This window comes from Brachionichthys hirsutus, chromosome 3 (assembly GCF_040956055.1).
Source record: "Brachionichthys hirsutus isolate HB-005 chromosome 3, CSIRO-AGI_Bhir_v1, whole genome shotgun sequence".
NCBI lineage: Eukaryota > Metazoa > Chordata > Actinopteri > Lophiiformes > Brachionichthyidae > Brachionichthys > Brachionichthys hirsutus.
This window is the reverse complement of record NC_090899.1, coordinates 8186058-8201900: the sequence shown is the minus strand read 5'-3', so window position 1 is coordinate 8201900 and position 15843 is coordinate 8186058. Positions and strand designations below refer to the sequence as shown.

Genomic DNA, 15843 nt, shown 5'->3' with positions numbered 1-15843 from the left:
TCCCCCTTCACTACATTAACACACAGAGTAGAGACAGAGATGGCCCAGGGAGGAATAAAGGAGCCGAGGGCTGGGCGGGAACAAAGAAGTACTATTAACAGCACAGGAGACTTCGTAAACCTCAACAGGGTCATGAGATAGAAAATATCCTGTTTGATCCAGTTCTAGAGCAGCAACAGTCATGATAGGAACACTGTCCAATGCGGAAACGCATCGTCCAAAGGGAAGACATGGAGGACAACAATCTGGGGGAGTGCAGCCTGAACAAAGGGAAGCCCCGCCTTGGCCGACCGGAAGCTTTTTAAGTCTTAATTAAAAGTTACACTAAATGTGATGAGCCCTTAGAAGCCTGAGCATTTTAATTATTAATTATTGTTTAAGAGGAGTTTCCATTCCTGCTTGTCCTTGCAGATTCGTACAAATTACGGATGTACTTTTCATTACGGCTGACAAGATCCCAAAGACGGCACATTTTTAACGATTTATGAATAACTTTTTGTTACCTTATAAGGCAATTATTTTCCATTAATTTCAATGTCGTATTAAGACAGGACAGGCTTGTAGTGAAACTTGAGGCAGGTCGCAATCACAGTGAACGCTAAAGTGTTTTCTAAAGCTATCATTACGTGTTAGTAGCAGTTGGTCTCACGCTACAGTATAGATTCCACAACATCCTTTTTGAACACATCATTTTAAAGATTTCTTTTCGCCTATTCTTTATTTTCCAGACAATTCTTTATCTATTTGTCCTTTTCTTCCTGACATCAGTTCTAACAGTTGGCTGTCAGCCGTCATCTCTATTTCAAATCAGCCACCACTAGTTAGTCTTTATAATTTCTAGTAAGATAACAGAAAACACATTTAAGCTTCGTCCCATGCAGTTTTACGTACAGCCACGGTATATTCTCATTCAGAGCTGTGTCATTTATTGACGGTGGAGCTTTTTCATTTAAGCGTACTGCTGTGTTGGTAAGAAAAACAGCAGCTGACGATGCTGAAACAGTCAGTCTAGTGCAGCTGCTTAGCTAATGTCTACAGAGATATCGCTCCGACTCGGAGAAGGTCAGCGCCACACAGGAGGAAAAAACCTCCGGCTATTTGAGAAGATAACCTGCCAGCTCTGCCTCGTCCAGCTCTCTCATTCTGCATGCTCTCCACTACTCCACTTGTGGAAAATCAATGCTGAGCGACTGCAACTCTATCACCACGCCCCCCCCCCCCCCCCCCCCCCCCCGATCAATAGTGCTCCATCAAGAGCCTGAGGCCCTGACCTCCAGCGCAGCAAAGATCTCCAACCTGATCTGGGACCAGATTAGGTCTCACTCTCACAATGAACCTAAATTAGAAATGAGTGCAGACCCTAAAACTATAAGATGCACATGCAAGTTGCTCTCTTGCGCGCGCAGCATATAAATCGACGTGCAGTAACTCATGGTCTGAACTGGACATCTTCAGTTACAGAACCAGCATGTTGTTTGTCAGCCTCGTTGTGCACCAACTTAACGAATCTGTCAGTGGGATACTAAGGAGGAGTCAGGGAGGAGTCAGGGAGGCGTCTGGCACCAACTTGAAACTTATTAAAAACCATGTTCTCTGATTGGAGGACTTCAGCAGACACAGACAGCGGCCTGTCTGTTAGGAAGGATTTGAATTTTGATCAGTTAAATATAGCTATGGCTGCAGAGAATGAGGCACATTCTTGTGCCGTAATTTGCCTGTTTTGTCCACGTTTTTGACTTAAAATTCCCAACTGCAATTCCCTTTAGCCTGGCAAGCATGTGGCCGCAGCTTTTCAGTGTCTTTGTTGCGTGCAGTCCCCATTTGAATGCCAGCTGGACATATGAGCGTTTTAAAGGCACCATGTGAGGATAGAATGATGAAGCCTTCCCAGTCTCCGTCAGGCACAGCGATCCATTTGGTCTCACGGTAATGCCACACAATCTGTCCACAGTTAAGGTTCTTCTCCAGTGAAAGAATGGCCGCTGTCCACATCTCAGTGAGAAAGTACTTCAGCGTACATAAACAGTACAGTTTGCAGGCGTATTTGCGGTGCTTCAAATATGGCGAGGCGGTGCTGCAGCCACCCTGAGTTCCACATATCATGTTATAATGCTGAGGAGGCTGAAGTTCCAGAAGCTTGACAGCTCCCCGCTGCAGAGTGCTGCATCATTAATAACAACCTGGTGATATTACGCATCGATTGGCTTTCTGCCTCATCGCCAGCCTGTTTGCCTCCTTCGGCTCCCTTTCTCTTTTATTTTTCTCCGCCATTACAGAGAGCATCACGAGGAAAACCAACTGATCCCACGGAAACTGGAACTCATTCTTCACGAAGACAAGAACAGCTGATGCAGATAGCATAATGCTTAATCAGATTTACACGCATATCCCTCTAGTAGAGGAAATTATGCTGCAGAGCAGAGGACTCGGAATAAATGTCTACAACAGATATAGGATCACTTAAGAGTCTTCCACCCTGTTCTAATTAAAATTGTAGCACCTGTTCCACCCTCATGTTGCAGCATGAGTTCACCCTCTGGAATGATGCAATCTCCTGGCCCTAACAGGCAAGCGAGATCTGCCCACCCATCACATGTCCAGCTTATACACGTTGCTGCAGACTGAACAGTCCCATAAAGGCACCAGAGGCTTTACAATACCGGTACATACTCGCTGTTCTGGAGCAAGATGCCATTTCATGCAGCCAATTCCACGCATAAATGCGATTCATTGTTTCTTTAACTTTATTTGACCATATTTAATATATTTCTGCTACACGTGACATAATGATCTGAGGCACATGCGTGAAGCACTATTTTTTTTTTTTTTTATTCTTGGCTTTAGAAACAGACAACGTTGCACATTCATTCATTCAACTATTTTCAACTATTATGACAAAGCATGTTCAACCTGATTTTCCTTGCAGGAGCGAGTCCGACTGAACTTAAAAACCCAGCTACAATAAAGGGCATCACAGCGGTGGTTTTGTAACCCAGGCTTTCCGCTTCAGGCTGTTTGTGTTCTCCCATTAAAAAATGGCTGTTTGCTGCGTCATTCCACTCAGGGGGCTGATCACATGCTGTCTACTTCAGTCCAGAGGAACAGGCTTTCATAAGTTGACAGCTAAAATACATGTTGTTTGTTTGTCCAAACGAAGGTGAGGATGAACGCTTGGCATCAAAAAGGAAATGTTGATTGATTGACGTGATCAAGTAAATGTATGCACTGTCAAAGTCAAACTGCACATTATAGCTTCCTCAAACACAACTGCTTAAAAATTAGTGAGTGATAATTATCAATAGACTAATCCATTTCACCCACAGTTAATGGCCGCTTAGCAACAGCCTGACTGCTGATGGTGGGTTTTTGGGCAAACCAGACAAAGGAGCGTAGCAAATATTTTCTTTCATTTCTCAAGGAACTTAAATGAGACTCAGTGGAGCACATGCCTTGTTTGAATTAAAGGAGTTTAAGCTACTGAGTACCATTCTAGTAATATCTCTCTCTCTCTGTGTATGTGTGTGTGTACGTGTGTGCATGTCGCTGTCATTTCCCAGCTTCTTCCTGATGAAATGTTCCCAGGAACAGGTGATTACATTTTGGTGATGATCCAGAAGAGATCCTGGATTCTGGATCAGTTTGACATTTCTGGTGACATTGCAGTCAATGGAGCTACAAAATCTGTTGCTCAATATCTCAGTTGATTATTGACCAATGTTTATGGAATTTGACACAGTCATGTCGGGTGGGGGCCTCTATCTCATCACCAAACTTCATCTGGATCGGATCCAGAATGACGTTAGGAATAAATATTCAATTTTAACATTGAAAACTCAATTTTCAGATTAAAAGATCAGTTAAAAATACACATGGTTTTCATGGTTGGTGTATAAAGATACCAAGAACAATTCAGAACCTTTTGATGATGATCCAGATCACGGTGTAAATCCAATTATGAGAGGAATGAGCTGCTCGGCAGAGGTCTGCGCTCTCTGAGTGCTTTTCTAGTTGTTGCCCGAGTTCACAGTATTTCATTAAAACATTATATTGTTTTGTCATTACATTGCTGATACATCTTATTTACCTATACCTGCAGTTTTATCTGACGCATCTGAGTGAAAAGCCTGCTGAATCCCTGTCGTTGTTGTTAACTGGAATAACATTGGGAACCGTTAAACGCCCCATCATTCATCTCGATTGCATTGTACAAATGAGACTCAATGTAGAACCCATGAACAAATGCAACGCACACACACACCCACACACACACCCACACGGCTTCCCATGCATTTCTTTGTGCCTCTCTGCAGCACAGATGGCTGACTAGTGGGTGTTTTCCTTCCACCTCGTCTCAAGGCCGCGCTCCATCCACCCGGGCCGCCCTATCCTTGATATCCTTCCTAACAGCTTTCACACAATGCTGACACGCCGTCGATTGGCCTCCCTCCCCAGGCCAGTGCTAAATGTTCCAGATTGATTTTGGACCATTCATCATTATAATCATGCTGGTTAATTATTCATCGGCTCCATCAGCCTCTTCCTGGTGTGGCACGTACTTATTAGAGTAGCAACATTAGTCTGCCAGACGCTCATGGTGCAGAGGGGACAAAGGAGGATAAAGGTTGTTAGTGCTGCACGTTCACTCATTAATGTACATCTCTCATCTACTAATAGCTAATTGCCTTTCATTTTCTCTTCAGTAGGCACTGATGGGCAGAGCGGAAAAAATTGCTTTATCCTTTATGTTGTGCTCTATAGTGTCTTCCTGTAAGCCACATACAGTCACTTATTGAACATTAAACATAATGCCTCATTTCAATACTTGATCGCCATCGTAATGGAGGCCCTTCGCTGTGCACATGAAGACTTCACAACCTTTTCTGAAACAGACTTCATCAGCCCAGATTACAGCGGCCGAGCCTCCAGCTGGGAGCAGATGGCCCTATAATCACCAGAGTTCATCTCGGTCTGACGCAGCAGCCGAAAACCAGCTCCCAATACTCTGTTTAATGTCAAATACCTTCAAGACAGATCACCTCAGATGGCATCGCTACCAGAAACTCGATGGAAGGGAAGGCTGCGGCAACACTTTCAGGATTGGTGTTATTTAGGGATGCGTTTACTCAGCGCTGTGCCCACTGGTGGTCTGTAAATATCAGATCAGAGTGCCATATTGCCATATAAGAAAGCTGATCTCTCTCTTATGCAAAGATTTCTAACTCCATTCAAAATCACAGAAGCTTAGCAGCCCAGATTTCCCAGATGTTCGCTCTCCACATTAAATTCACACATAGCCGTCGTCATTCGATCTAAAACCAGCTTTACTTCACGCGTCTGAATTTTACACCCATTGTTTCGGTAACATTTGCTTCCTGTCACGTTGTATTTTTTCGAGTGACTACAGTTCCTGTCATTCATCAGCATCTGTGGCAAAGCTCTAACAGACTCTCTGCTTGTGGGAGTTTCCTGTTTTGTTCAGGTTTCATGCGTGGTGTTCCCAGTTCTGTGGAAAGGCTTCATTGGGCAACGTGTGGATGCGTCAATTGATTGTGATATTTGTGTTGCACACAGAGTAGGCTGAGTAACACCCCAGTGTGCTCCAACCACATAAAAAAAAAAAAAAGCTTCCTCTGAGTCATGCACCATAATGACGGCACCCCGTGTCTGGTTGCTGTCCAAAAAGAGAGACGCACAAAGCATGATCACGTTGGTGACACAGTGCAGATACGTGGGAGAGCAACAACCGCGTCGTGGCGTTTCATAAATCCATCCAGAAAAACATAAACTCTGAAAACAAGCGAGATGCAGCTTCTTCTGCTCGGCCAAACTGAACAGATTTTCGCTTCCAGTCGTATTGCTGATCCTTTTTATTTTATTATTGTTATACGACACTGCTGAGCCTTGTTCCCTGGAAAGCAACATATCATGGGAATGCAAACATATTACAGCCAAACGCTGCCTCCAGATATTTCAAATTGAAGAACAATCTCAGGGGATTGAAGGGATCAAGGGCTTAGCGGAGAGACGGCAACTGCAGGTCCGGCTGAAACATCCGTGTGTCGACACAATCACCGTGAAGCAGGGATTTTCTGCAGGACGACTGTGACTCCCACAACACAATCAAGGGCCACAAATCTGCACTTACATGGTAGAGATAGTTCGGTCACAAGCAGGATATTTTAGCTGTTGATAAACTGGTCAAATAAATAATAACTAGAAAAGCACCTCAGTCTCTCTATACTGTGATTTATACGGTACTAAAAATTATTGTCTTACATTCATGCTATCTATATTTTTAGATTCCTTCACCATGAAAACAGACTTTTAGCAACTTGATTCACATTGATCATCATTAGTTTAGAAGTTATTCACAAAAAGCATCGCTTTCAGTAAAGGCGGATTATTCTGGATCTAGATCCGTAGCTTTTGAAGATACAACAAATCCATTTGCCCATTACTACAGTGTCTTAGTAAAGGTCAGCAAAACCAGAATGGAATAGAATAGAATAGAATAGAAAGCCTTTATTGTTTTGTTGTGAAAATTTACCCTGATTAACCCGGATCCATTTAATTCACATGACACATGGTTTTTAGTTCTGTTCAAATTATACACCTCATGATATCTCTTGTTATTAACAAGTGAAACCCATCAATCAATAAATTGGTGCTGAATTGGTACATCAGCTTGCACTCACTTGTCATCCTCTTCATCTATCTCACATCATCCAATCCAAAGCATGAACACACATTTATTTAAGCGCTCTCCTCCACCAGCTCTCTCTCAGCATCCTTGTCCTCTGAGGGTAGTTACCGTGGTAACACCACCCACAGGAGCCGGTTACCTTCCCTGTTACCGTAGCAACTGGCCCTTACAGAATTTCAAGCATGTCACTCAGTTCTCTCTCTCTCTCTGCCCCCCCCACCACCACACACACATTTGGATTGACTTGCAATCCTTGAAAAGTCCCTTATCACCGGCTTCATGGTTGGCTAGCTTTGTTTTTCACAGTCTGCTGATTGTGTACAAACCACTTAAATGAAACCACAATAGTGGGCCTGTAGAAAACCCAAAGTGTCTCATATTCTATTGTGCCAAAAATGTTTCATCGGACCACAGAGTGAATTACATTTAATGAAAAGCATAATAAATAGGAACAAACATGGGACAACACCCTCTCGACATCTAACCAACAGTCAGAACAGGTACACATGCAACACAACGCTGACTACAGCAACGCACTTTCATTTATAGCATTATAATAATCTAAACATGTAATATATAAATACAATATTATGAACTGATCAATTATTATCAACAATTTTGATGGTTTATCAAAAACAACATCCAATATGTTGGTGATTTTAGTATCCTTTATTTCAGTGGTAACCAAATTTATTTGGCTCAAATATTTCAAATTGATACCATTACCTAAAAATAATTAAGTTAAGCAACCTACCGCATTCGAAAATACAGTATTGATTACTATTGTTTATATATTTATATATTATATTATATTTGAGGATCATTAAACATTTGGTCCATCTTTACCCATGGTATAAATCAAAGGAGGTGATGAATCAGTCGCTGGTGATTTGTCATTCGTCCCATGCTCAAACACACTGTTACAAAAGAAAGGATTTAATGTGACTCATCTCCATCAAATTAGACCAACACACGTGATAAAGTCTCTTGCATAAAGATAACTTAAAGATCTAACAGCTGCTCTATTGACAAAAAAACGACAGATCATATCAGGTTGACACGTCCCGTCTTGCATTGGCTGTCTCAGTGTTATTTTAGACCGGGACACTGGAGAGATAATGTGTGTGGTCTGGAAGTCTGTGCTGCAGAATCATTTAGTAGATTAAATATTAGTGTCATCTCATTTCTTCAGGACATAAAGTCTGCACAGACTGTCCAACTGAAAGGAAAATGGTTGAATAATTGAGACAATCTATACAAAAGACTGTTCACTTGTTCTTCAGAACTTTATTTGTTCCGTTTTATTATTATTATTTCATTGTTATAAATTCATTCTGAAATATGTCTGCTGAGTATTGGACAACATGGGAGAGCACATAACTCCTAGATGAGCAAACAATGAAAGACTATTTTTCTCTCTCTGTTTTTGAATGCTGAGTCAAATGCTGTGGGAACATTCTGTCTCAGAAAGGACAAATACATTTGAGACTCCTTCGCTGGAATCGTGCATTCCTGACAAACCAACCTAAAACACGAAAACACTGGTACCGTAGATAAACAGCTGCTGATTTTCAAGGCCACAAATAAAATATCACATTTCACTTTCAAGCAATTTTTTTTTTTTTGTAGCAACTACATTCATTGGTGTACGTACAAAAAATGAAAAAGCAGTCATTGAATGTCCAGTTTTCCATATTGTGGTTACTTTATCGCTTCCACATACAAAACTAAGGGCGATTTGTTCGCACTAGTTGTCTGGTGATTATCAGAAAGCTTTGTGGGTATGTAGGAAATCCCTAAAAGATCATTTCATTGAATGCATGAAGGGAAAATGCTCAGAGGTAGCAGGCAAATTACATTACACAGCTCATTAAACAACTGAACAAGACTGACTGCTTTAAAGTGCTAGTCTGAAGTCTGAATTTGTTTCATGCATTAGAGAGGAAGCAGCAGATGAAAATCACGGCAGGCAGAGTCGAAACAAAAAGGACAAGGCCAACACCCAACAAACTTGTAATTTCTAGATCAAGTATTACCGTAACAGTTGCGTGTAACTGATCCATCACTACAATAATAAAATAAAATAAATCACAAAGGTCATCACGTTTTTTGTGGTGGTATGCCCAGAGATGCTGAATGCGGCCGCATCTTATCTAATATTTTGCTGCTACTGGTGAAAAGGGTGCAAGGATGTTTACAATACATACCGTATTTTTATTTATTTGTGTTTAGAACCTAGCCATGAAAAACCACCCAACAATGATGCCACGCCCTGTCTTCATTCAAATGTTCAATAGCTTGTTTGTTGTGCACCTGCTGTCTTAGTGTCACTTAAAAAAATACAATCGGTTCTTCTTTGGGATATGGCGCACCCTTTGACCAGCTTTCATGAAAATTGGGCACATGCTGACAATCAGACAGCCTGTCAGCAAACGTGATAGAAAGCGTGACCTCCTTGGAGAAGGTAATGAAGATAAAATGCAAAGTGGAAGAAAAAAAAAAAAGACAGAATGACGGGGGGGTTTGCATGAATTATTCAAGAACAATCGCAAGGAAAGTGAAAAGATGTCACTGGCCAATAAAAGCAGCGGGGGCAGATGGAGGCGCAGCGTCTGGGACAGTAAGAAGGGGAGGGGTAGTGACTGCCTCTGGGATCTGGTGGGGGGGGAGAATGGGGGAGGCTGGGGCACAGACAAGGAGGATGGATGTGGGGAGGCAAGCAATCAGGAATGGGGAATTTCTTTGTGTTCTCTAGAGAGCGAGGCTGGGGAGTAGCCGTGGAGGATGAGGAAGGGTGTGGCGCTTTAAAAAGAAAAACAGGTAAGACTGAGGACTGGCGGCGAAGGGTGGAGAGGATGCGTGACAAGTGCCAAAGCCCCGTTGACAAGAGGGAGCCCAAGGCTTTCCACGGCGTTTAATAATTGATGCAGCTTCTGCAGCGTGCTATCTTTAAAAAGAAGCCGGAGTGTGTGCGGACTCAGAATGCATCCGCTAGCACACGAGTGTGTGTTTGGATTTCCATGCCACTGATATCACTGCTCCTGAGCAACATTTGGATTAAAGGTTAGAAGTGAGCTTTTAGTTCTCCTCACAGAGCTGGGAGTTTTAAAGCCATGCGAGTTGTTGATCAATCATATTGAAATAAACTATGCAGTAAATGTTTATTTCATGGAAACTGACTCAACTTTTGAAATAATAAAATAAAACTCCTCACTTTGAGAGTGTTGCTCGTCTTCTCTGTGGCCTGACCCCTTGCCGAGCAGGCTTGAATCACCAGTGCATCGACATTTTGGTAAACTACAAATGGAAAAGTGCTAGAATCAAATTCTAATTCTTAAAAAAAAATGCATTTTTTTTACACCTTTTTCTTCTATGTCAGGCCTGTTGCTGTGAATAAGTCCAGGAATGTTTTTTGAGCACTGCATCGTGTTGTGAAAATATCTTTGCACGTGCATAGCCATTACTGTGGCAGAGCAAAAATGACCTGTCAAAGAGCACATCCATTTCCCTCCATTACGGCTTTAAACATTCTTCTGCAGAATATTAACCCTGGCGCAGAACAGTCTCAGTGGAGCATGCAAACCTCACACTCTTAAGCCCTGCAGCCAAGGCCGTTAAGGAAATGAGATTTTTCCGTCCTCCTTTCATAAAGCTCACTGCTCGGCTCTGGCCACAGGCTTTTCTGCCCACCCAACCTTCATCTCATTTCAAGGCCACCTGTGAATACATGTACATGACAGAGATGGATCTCTGTGCTCAACCAGCAGCGCAGGTTGAGTAGCAGCAAGCCTTGTTTCCTCCATTAGCATGCACCCCACCCTGTAACCCAAATAACATTCTACATGCTCTAAATCACTTACACTCTTTCCTCATTCATCTTCATGTTCACTGTTTCTCAGACCATCCGATGTGCCGTGCAGAGTAATCCCCCCCTCCCCCCATCAGCAATCTGTTTCGGTGTGCTCTCTCTCACTTTCCTCTCGAACATGGAGGAGTGTTATCACCACACTGCAGATGCTTTTTGAGGAGGCCCTCCCCTGAAACCTCCCGATGGCTGCAGCAGGACTAAACATCTCGCTTTGCAACCCATTAAGCTTAATGATATCTCTTCCCTGCAAGACTCTGGAGCGGAGCCACAACTGGATTTGATCAAAACAGCTCTATACGCGCTATCCCAATCCCAAGGTAACCCTGGACAAACCTGTGACATGAACGGACACACGCAAAGACCCTCGGACGCAATCCGGAACACACACTGGTGCATGTAATCGGGTTTTAGCATGCAAGAACTCAAAGTCTGAAGAAGTTCTGTTTGCACACACAGTGCACAATATCTGATATTCAGTAGATGGATAAAAAATATGAACTAATTTTGGGTAACAACCCCATTGCTAAGGCACATTTACAATGCTCTGTTCCTGTGGTGTAGTGTAGCTCTCCTTTCACTATGACTCTGCAGGATTTATATCCGAGTCCTGTGTTTTAATACCTTGGACAGGAAGCCAGATGAAGAGAACAGGAGGAAGAACATGTGATGCAATAAAACGGGACGTTTTTATGCCCCCTGGCACATGGATATGTCGTAGAGAATTGCGTGCACACAGGAATCCATTAGTGGAACCCGATTATCTCTTGGCTCTAAAATTAATTGACTGTAGGGCAGTGTGTGTGTGTGTGTGTGTATGAGAGAGACAAATCTGCTTATCCTTATCTTTTTTGTTAGCAGATTCTCTTGTGTTACTGCAGTGAGAGGCACACGGGGGTGGAGAGTTGCATGAATCTGTATTTCAGCATAAGGCCTAAAATTACCGTTAATAAATTTGCTTGCTGCCTTCCATTCTTCCCTTCCCTTTCACGCCCTCCCATTCCGCTTTATGACATCCTTTATTTCCTGAAAGCTGCAGATAGTACGAGTTGCTTTCTGCGTCCTCCCGGCTGTTGCTCTGCAGCCTCTCTGGGCTATAACACTCCCTTTAACACAACCCAAGGATCACACTGCGGTCATTTAGCTTGATAAATGCAGGTTGACAAAAACAAATTGTTGGACTAAAGCTGAGAATGCCTGCAGTCCCTAGCCTCTCGCTCATCTTATATAGCTACACACAAACACAATTATTGCATGATTGCTTTTGCTCCTTAAATCATTTTTGTTCCTCTCCGGGTTTGTTATAGCAAAACTCCAGTTCAATTACCGGTACTGCAGACTGACTTATTGTTTTTCTGTTTTGACCGGATTCACAATATCATTATGAATCCGAGCGATACTGGTACCTGATGATATTTTTTTTTGTCCGTACTTACTCTCTGCGTTATAACAAAAACTGCAACACTGAGAAACGACTTCAAACATCTGGGAGCAGATGAAGTAAAGGTTGTAAAGCTAAGCAACACTTACATCATATATGGAAGCATTTGTACATTACTTAACCTGGATCGGTACAATGAAATAAAAAAAACGTATAATATATCACCACTTACAAAATATAGCACACTATGAAATGAAATATTAAAAACATACAGTTGCAGCATCTATTCCACCTTACCAATTGAAGAAGAGGACGACACTCATGCAAAGCTTTGAAATTGTTTTATGATATTTTCCTGTAAATAAACAATTCAGAAAATACATAATAATTTTCATACTAAGGATCGGGATGCACTAAAACGCTCATATAATATTTCAGCAATTTCAATAGCATGTTGTTTAAGAATTTCAGACTGTGTTAAATTCCATAAATATCGGTCAATAATCAATCGAGATATTGAGGAACAAATATTGAAGCTCCATTGACTGCAATGTTAACTAAACTTTCAAACTGATCCAGAATCCAGGATCTCTTCTGGATCATCACCAAAATGTAATCATCAGTTCCTGGTAATATTCCCAACATTTCCTGACGATTTGATCAAGATCCATCCAGAACCTTTTGAGTTATCTTGCGAACAGATGGATGGCTGGACGGGCAGACAGACAAACACTGGCGATTACATAACCTCTGCCTCTGCATGTCATATCTGGGGGGGTGTAGGAACCAGAGCCGGTACCAACCATATAGAGCTGGGTTCACATCTACCGAAAACACTGGTTGTGGAACTCATTACCTCAAAGAGGCCGGACTGCTCCTTGTGCCAAAGGTCAGACGTGCCTGAGAGGCGCTGTACCCACAGAGCAGCTGAGCCCTTATATGTTAGAGGTCACTGTGTGTTGTGGGAGGGTTGATCTAAACCAAATAGTCCGCATGCGCCTTCTTAGCAATCGTGGTACGAATGTTGTGGGAAACTGTCCGACATCTGACGCATGTATTAGTATATGTTCCAATACATTGTTAACAGGAGAACACACACAATTCACATGAAGGATAGTGAAGTCAATCCAAATCGCTCACTGCTCTATGAAGGTCAGATTACATGATTTAAGTTCGCAGGCACCCACGGAGGTGCACACCTGCAAGTTCGTGCATGCCCTTCGTGTTTGTTGGGCTGCAACAAAGGCTATGACTGTACTCGAAATAACGACAACGCGTCTGTCTCTTCGCAGCAAGACTGCAGCAAGACTTAATTTCAACCAAAACAATAACTGTTCCAGAAAATTCAATCTGTGTTTCAGCTGAAGGAAAGCTGAGTAAATTAAGGGAAGCTGACAGTTTTATTAGGACTAATGCCAGAATGTAATCCAGCCAGCGAACCCTCTCAATGAGTAATCTTCAGCATAAACCTTCGTGGACAGGTCTCTGTGCACGGCGCTAAAGCCTCTTCCTCAGCACAGCACTAATCCCGCTAAGGCTCTTATAGAGAAGTGAAATTATTTCAGAATGAAAGGAGAAGCAGTTACAGATAGCTAATAAATAAACATCTCAGAAGTCCTCGTTGGAACTCGGTGACACTCTGAACCGACAGTTGAGATTCTCCACATTCCAGCTCAGATACGGCGGAGCTCCAATAGATGAAACTGGGCCCCAGCTTCAGCTGCGCTGCCATGACTCATCCTCCCTCCTACCCCCCCTTTGTATTTAGACCTCCAACACCACCCCGTTACTGCATGGCTGAGCTTCATCAAATCTGAATTCCTGCCTCGGCTCCATCATCGAGGGCCTGGTGAAAGATGGCCGAGAATTTATTGAGGAAATAAAGGTCGAGGAACGTCAAAACGCTGTGCCTGCGAGAAATGGCGATGAAAAAGAAGGGAAGGGAGGAAGAGCTGATCTATCGCTGTAAGACCTTCACTCTCTCCTTCCGTTCTTCTGGTGATGTCAGGTAGCAATAGGATGACCTCGCATCACTAATTAGGACACGCTGTATCACACTCAGGCAGCGCATGGCCAGCGATGTGTCAAAGTCATGCCCTTTCAGATCAATAGAGTCAGCACCTTCATTTTCAAAGCAATGCCTTAACTATGAAAGCTGACTCTTGCATCATTCTATGTTATGTCATGTCATGTCATGGAAACCCGTGGCAACACAACGCAGCATGCCTTTAACTGCGTCCTGCAGCACTCTGGAAGGACGGGTGGGATGCAACTAGATGGGATTTGATCTCCATCCCTGCACAGAGCTGGAAGCGTATGGAACGTTTTTCACGCCCGATACAGGCCTGGACTTGACGCAGCGAGTCGAACGTACCCAAAAAGCCCCCCCCCCCCCCCCCCCCCCCCCGGTGTTTTAGCGCTGTGGCAGATCATTTCCCAAATCAGTGCGTTTATGTAAACTCATCACTTCATCAAACGTAAAACGGCGCTTTTGCATTTACTAATGAAACCTGCCCCAGATTTGAATGCGTGACACCAAATGATATGGAAAACGTCTCAGCATGAAAGTGACATTATGTCTACTAATGACACGAATGAAAATACAGAATCTGTCAAATGTATTGCATCGATCTTCCCTTCAACCGTCGCTGCGCCATTGTTATCCCTGATCCAGAAACTGTCGCTCTTACCTCGACATTTCCCCGCACGCAGTAGGACAACACGGCCATCATCATAGGTATTGCGATATGTCCCATTTTCCGCCTTTCTTTTGCCTCTTTAAATATCGATTTTTGAGATGACAAAATAAAGAACGCAGTCTGGTCACATCAGCTGAAGTGATTGACGCTGAGTTCTTGTGCGCCTTCCTGCGAGATCTCCTGCGTCTGCGTCCTGCGCGCTCCTGCCGACGGGCTCCCCAATGGCAGCCTGGGATTTTAGCAGGATGAATTCTGTCAGAACCAAGCCCTGTTTCTGCGGACTTTCCTCACGGAGCTTTCACTGTGCCTTGTTCAAGAGAGACATCTGGTGGCGATGGGCCGTGAACGCACCGCGGAGTCGCCTCCTGATAACCTGCTTCCAGAAATAAAATAAAAGAACTAAAAAAATAAATACAAAAAATCCCCTTATCGCCGGGATGACAGCGAACAGACCTGCTGTGCTGTTGTCAAAATCCTTCAACTGCTTATAAAATATATCAGCTCACGTTTGGATGCAGAAACCATGTCATCCCCGGGTTTTATTTTGTTAACAAAAGTAAATTCGGTTAGATCTAAAAAAAAAAAAAAAAAGCCTAAAAAAAAGAAACCTCTCAAAATACTACTAATGAAATACTTCGGTTCTCATGCACAGTACATAAAGGCTGAAACACGGAATGAGGATTCTCAAGATGAAGATTATCCCTCATAAACCTAAAAGGTTGGAAACCACTGGTACCACGGAACAACACAAATAGTAGAAAATACTGTATTACAACTTCTCTTTATGGAATATGAGTATAGAAAATGAGAATTAGAAAGCTAATTAAAAAGAGTTATATATATAAAATGATCCTATTTTTCCATGGAAAATCTGTGAAGCATCAAAACCTCTAGAGGGCATCCGGAGTCTCCAAAAGGTGTACCTTGCTCTCATTGTTAGATGAACAAAGACACAACAACAACAACAACAACAACAACAACAAAAATTCAAACATGAAATATCCTTGGTATATGGAGATGTAAAATATGAACATTGGATTTAATATACTGCATTATACATACACTAGTAATACATATATTAACAACATTTTGGGGCTACTGTATTTCCATGTAAAGGTCAACAATAAAAAAAAATCAAATAAAATCAGTGTGGTGATTTGAGTTTTACCACTTGAACATTTTTCTATTCACCTTC

General features: G+C 42.6%; 1 protein-coding gene across 1 annotated transcript in view; it reads right to left on the bottom strand.

Moving 5' to 3' along the window:
- aplp1 (amyloid beta (A4) precursor-like protein 1) overlaps positions 1-14705 on the bottom strand; it is a 25439-nt gene extending 10734 nt beyond the window's left edge. The window contains exon 1 of the mRNA XM_068756091.1: positions 14640-14705. Coding sequence (XP_068612192.1) covers positions 14640-14705 — 66 coding nt within the window. The remainder of the gene's footprint in view (positions 1-14639) is intronic.
- Positions 14706-15843: the final 1138 nt, after the last annotated feature.